The sequence below is a fragment of the Montipora foliosa genome, chromosome 1 (genome assembly GCF_036669935.1).
Source record: "Montipora foliosa isolate CH-2021 chromosome 1, ASM3666993v2, whole genome shotgun sequence".
Classification (NCBI taxonomy): Eukaryota; Metazoa; Cnidaria; class Anthozoa; order Scleractinia; family Acroporidae; genus Montipora; species Montipora foliosa.
In genome coordinates, this window is record NC_090869.1 from 54,719,519 (window position 1) to 54,725,518 (window position 6,000).

The 6,000-nt window shown below is 36.1% G+C and overlaps 1 protein-coding gene across 1 annotated transcript in view; it reads right to left on the reverse strand.

Annotated features, from left to right (window-relative positions):
• LOC138001510 (SAP30-binding protein-like) overlaps positions 1–6,000 on the reverse strand; it is a 32,507-nt gene that overhangs the window by 7,860 nt on the left and 18,647 nt on the right. Inside the window, exons 4-9 of the mRNA XM_068848125.1 lie at positions 4,386–4,453; positions 3,354–3,411; positions 3,095–3,192; positions 2,225–2,316; positions 1,105–1,165; positions 572–623 (exon numbers count right to left, since the gene is read on the reverse strand). Coding sequence (XP_068704226.1) covers positions 572–623; positions 1,105–1,165; positions 2,225–2,316; positions 3,095–3,192; positions 3,354–3,411; positions 4,386–4,453 — 429 coding nt within the window. The remainder of the gene's footprint in view (positions 1–571; positions 624–1,104; positions 1,166–2,224; positions 2,317–3,094; positions 3,193–3,353; positions 3,412–4,385; positions 4,454–6,000) is intronic.

The window sequence follows — 6,000 nt, forward strand, 5'->3', positions numbered from 1 at the left end:
CTAGCTCCGAGAGCGCACAAGATGAACCAAATCGGACGTTGCAATTGGCTACCCGAGCGGGCAAGATGGAGCTATACTACCCGCTCGGGATTTCTCGCTTGGTCCCGCAAGATCAAGGATTATTCTTTTTGGCTCATATAATAAATCCTTTATTGACCAAGCTTGTTCGGTCAAGATGGCTGGATATTGGCCTCGTTCTCTTTTTGCGTGTTCATGGACCTCGACTTCGTCTCAGTGGAGCTGCCACCTAAACGGGTCCATAAACATGCAAAAAGAGAGAACTTACCCAATATCCAGCCATCTTGACCTCTCGCTTGGTCAATAACCAATATATATCAGATCAAAGCGAATTAAATCAAATGTTGGGTTTCAATGAGACGGGAAAACTGGAGTACCCAGAAAAGCACTCGGAGCAAAAGCGCAACCCACATAAGGTGTTGAGTATGGGAATCGAACTCGGGGACACAGATTCATAGCATAATCCTTGGCTTGGACATTCAAAACAACCACTTCATAGCTCGTCCCACTCAAAAAAAAAAAAAGAAAAAACTAAATAAATTTATATACATACATAAATTTTCATAGTAAGATTCTTCAGTAAAGCTTGATGGATCAAACAGACTCTGCAAAAAAAAAAGTTGATTAATATTATTAAGCTAACAGATTTCCCTAGGTGTCACCCTGTGTTATCATCCCTACTACTATGTATAAGCGTAACCGCTTTTGTCATGGTTATTGCTTGGCATTGTAGCGACTACGCAAGGTGACAAATTATTATTTATTTCGTGACATAGAAATGGTTATGCAACCTTCGGAAAACACGATTTTCCAAGATACAGTTTTTTTTGGTAAATTACCCGGGGTTTTCATCGGCCTCCATTATTAAAGCTGCACTTTTCACTGGTAAATTTTACATGTGCATCAGAATGGTTTTATCAGGAGTTGATTAAGAATGACAGCGATGTATCATTGGTTTGCTCCCGTCTTGTTTTGTAGTTTTTAACGTACATATTACAATGAATTTAACTCTCGACAACCCACAATGGTCAATGCTCGGAGATATTTGACAAATTAATTAACATCATATCATCTTACAGTATTTACCTTTGGATAATTGCTCCCACTTTCATCAAGATTGAGATATGACAGCAGCTTCTTGTAAATGCTGAAGACATACAGTGTAGTAAAGTTTCAAAAAACTTAGTTACATGTACTTAATAATGGCAGGTCACCTTTGGTCACCAGAGGGCTTAAGGGCTCACCAGTGGTGTTATTGATCCTACTATTTTCTTTTGGCAATGGCTTGAGTGAAAGATGCAAAAAAAAAAAATTAGAGCAGCTGTTCAGGTGACACTAAAGGGATGAAGGCATCAACTCACTAATTCTTTTTCCCAAACCATCTAAAAATGGTGTTTGATTGGTGCAAAACCAATATTTTTCGTATCTCCTATTACAGTATCTTTTTTTTCTTGCACAGAAAATTACAACAAAAAACTATAGCACTTGCTATAGCTGTAGACACAGGGCACAAACTTGGAATACAGTGCAAGAAAGGTACAGTATATTGCAGCAACTCACTCAACAAAAATGTGATGAATATATAAAATGGATAAAATAAAAGTATTCATCATCTATTTATATCTTGTTGACATCAATTAGGACAGTTTGCTACCCTATTCATTTTTCAACATTTTAGCAGTGACAAAATTATTAAAGTAAACAAAGGTTTTTTTTTTGCTTGGTGCCAAATTTTTGCCTCCCCTTCTGTCCTCTTTTCATCAAGACACTTAATTTTTTAAGGTTACCGTACTTTTAATTGTAATTTCATCATCATTATCATCATCATTATCTGCATCACTATTATAATTATAATTATTATACTTTACAATGTAACCTTTTGAACACAATCAAATTTCTTCAAGGGAAAACTAAAGAAAACAACAGCTGCAAAGGCAACCTACAGTTGTACATCCACATACCAAGCGACACTCAGTACAGTATGTGAACACAACAAGGCAGGTGGCTTTGTTTAAATAAAAGGAGGCCACTTATTAATTATCATTCTTTTTCAGTCAATTTTTTCTTATGGTATACAAGATTTATAACTTGCCATTTAGTTTGTTCCCATAATCAATGAATGTTTTTACAAAGAAATTTTTACAACATTTGCATGACTGTCGTACATGTACATTGCATTGTTAGGTGTTACACATAAAGAACCAACCTCGGGTTTCTGAAGTCTTTTCTTGTCTGTATATTGGTATTCAAATCGAGATTTCCTTTGTGTTTCTTTTCCAACAGTTTAATTATCTTTTCCTGCGGAATATAGAAACGTACACACTCTACAGTACAACCATTAGCCGTATATAAACATGTTTCATATTTTCAAAGTAGGTAGTGTAAGTTTGGTTTCCTCTTTACAAAAATGAATAGCGTTTAAACTTAATGAAAGGAATTGCTTCATGTTCTGTTTTTGTTCCAATTACTTTAAGAATGAATGACCACCCGATCTGGCCATAAGCAATTGAAAAGTAATAATAGCAAAACAGAGAAGGAACCCTTAACAGCTACTTCTAGGCTGAGAAAAGTGACTGGGGATTTTAAACAAGAATGACAGGTAACCTCTCATGGCATGATTGCTATGGCCACATTGCCTTTATGGGCATTTTTATTGCTCAAACTTAATTAACACAGTGCTCTGTATGCTTTCACAGTTGAATGAGCTTCTTAAGCTATTGGATAGTATGGTCCTTTTTTGAGAAGCAAATTGCAACTGAAAGATCCCCAGGCATGTGACCGGCATCTGACACTTGCAGACTGCAGACTGCAGACTGCAGACCGCGTATTGCAGACTTACCCTAAATCACATTATTAAAAGCTAACCGTTTTAAAATAGGTGCTTGGACTTAAATACTGTTTATCAGCACTATTTGAAATGGGTGCTTAGACTTAAATACTGCTTTTCAGGTGAGTGCTATTTGTATACAGTCTGCAGTTGTCATACACCGGCACATGACCAGGCCTTTGGGGCCAAGAGATAATTCTGATCACTAAGACTTCAGGTACTGTACATGTAGTAATCGTCAATATGTACCTGAAGTTTGTTAGAACAACGGCCGACAGGTTCAGGTGGAAGCTGTGGCATTTTTATAACTGGAATTGTAGAGGTCTTCACTGAAGATGAGTCTTTAGCTGAAAGAGCATTAAAACATACCTTACAGTACTCAAGGAACACACACCATTGTACCTGAACATGCACAGGTTGATTAAGTTTCTCTAAAAAATGACTCTTCACTCCCAAAGTTGAGCTTTTTGAACTTAGGTAATATACATGTACATCAAACTAATTTTACCTGTGTCTGAGCCTTTTTCTTCAGAATCTAGCTCTTCAGTAGGACCAGCAGGAATGTGCTACATGTAGAAATTAAAAAAACTAATTACATTGTAGCTCTTTCTCATTCAGAAAATTAATGGCAGAATACATTGTACTCTAATAGCTTTATAATCACTGCCCTCAATTATAACTTACAATGCATAACCAGTTGCAAACGTTGAGACCCCTTGTGCAAAAAAAATTAACGACTTCACGAACCTAATTGTAGGATGGCAAAGAAGGAATTTAGTGCAAAAGTAGCCACCCCATCCACTCCCCAATTCATTGTTATTCATCTACATGCACAGCAAGTTTTGAACACAATACTGCTAAGCACAGATGTACATGTAGCAACATTGCAAGGGGGTGGGAGGATACAAGTCATGTACATTACCTTGGATCGCATGGTGATCGCAGGTTTCTCCTGTCATGTTACAGTAAGATGTCTCAACTACAATGTACTTTTGCAACTGGTTGATGTACATATAGCATCAGTAGATCTTGTTTCTGTTGCAGTTCATTCATTTGTCGGCAGGAATCACCTACAGCCGTAGGCTTAAGAATTCCCTATGGCAGTTGGGTCAGTCATCACTGGTTGTCAAACATTTTCCAAAGGCTAACCTTGTGAAAGTCACTTCAACTGTTTTTGTTCTGCAACTTTATTGGTTCTGATTTTCCTTCAGTAGCACATTATCCTCACTTAAAATAATATACTTTTACCTACAGCGTATGGTACAGGTAGGCAGAGCAAAAAAAAAATGTACACTGTAAAAACATCCTGGGAATAGTGTTAATGAAAATTAACAACTGTCCACAGCTGTAAAAACAAACCCACACGCCATCAACATTGCATGTACGTGTATGTAAACTGTTACTTATCAGCAAAGGGTTTTCTAATTGTCTGGTATGCAATAATTCAACTTGTAACATGTACTGTACAAATACCTGTAAATTTACAGTTTAAGTATGTAATTATTAGAATAAAAGGACACATACTGTCCAAGAAACTGACCTCAGCCTCTGGAGCTAAAGGCTTAATATCCACTGTTTCTTCCACGTTACGCACCTCTTCACTAGGTTCTGCCAATAAAAAAGTCAGGTGTAATTATTATCATCATCATCATCATTATCATTATTATTATTACAACATCTAGAGAAATAATTATGAAGATCAAAAAAGGACTAAACTCTAATACAGTAGCAGGTACAGGACTTTGTTTCCCACACTGCAACATTACTTAATATTAATAATAATAATAAATTATTATTGAATTTTTCTTTTCTCAAGCTTGTTCAAGATTAGAGGGTAATCGTGATAAACAAGTCAATGCACATGACTATTACATGTACACGTACCTATTACAATCATGTCGACAACACGACATATTTAAATTTTTGCAGTATTTGCCAAGTACTATTGTTCAACTAATTTTTACTACCTACAGTTACTGCACATGTAGCAATATTAATAATTTATCCTCCTTTTTTAACCCAATCAGCCCCTGAACCAGTCCTCATCGATAAGTAAAATCGCCTGGCATTAGCCACAGTTACACTGTAAATGTGCATGTATTTACATGTACGTATCACTCTTACATGTACAGCAAGAGGGAAAAGGGTACAGTACCAACATACAGTGTACAAGTAACAATGTAATATGACTGGGGTCTTACATGCACTCTCAAGGCACCTGCAAATGAGGAAACATTGTTGCACGAAATGCTCCCTCAGCATTCTCGGCTGCCATTTTAATATCATGTCATGCAAAAGCTTAGAAATTCAACCTTGCCTTATCACAAGACAAAAACCCTATCAAACTGAAAATTTGTGAAAAGATAAGTCTTCAGTTGTTCTAACAAGTAACTAGACTAAAATCTCAAAAGGACTGATAATTCCTTATTTTTTAATTTTGATGACATCACGTAAAAACCAAGAATTGTTTTTACATGTACCGGCCCCAAAACGTTTGCATTATGGGGACATAGTCAGTGAATTGTGACTTAATTAGATACCTGAAAGATTCAGGTGGTTTCAATGGGATTCAAATCATTTTTACATGTACTGTATGTACTGTAAAGAAACCCCCAAAACGTTTTGCATTATGGGAAAATAGCGAATTGTGTCTTATAGACACCTGAAAGATTCAGGTCGTTTCAATGGGATTTGAATCCCGTTGAAACCACCTGAATTTTTCTATAATTATATTATTGTCTACAAAAGACAATAATTTGCTTAAAATAATCATCCAGAAAAATGCAAGGCTCACTAGTCTCATAGGCCACTTGCACTAAGAGGTCATGTGACATCGTTTTTGTGAAAATGAAAGTTACATGATTTTGCCTTCGAAACACTATTAGTGGGTCATCTCTTAAACAAAATAATAGTGATTTGGTTTTTCAAACCTGCACCATTAATTGCTTAAAATGAGAAAGTCCGTAGCTGGTCATGTGACCAAAACTTGATTTTTAAAATTATGAATTACCGCTTTCTGACACAAATTTTGCACTTGAACTTTAAGGAAAATGTTGAAAAGATGATGTGGTAACGTTTATGGCACATCTGAACTCAACTATCAAACATTTAACAAGATATATTAAGCAAAAAGTAGTTTTGGCCGCCATGTTGGA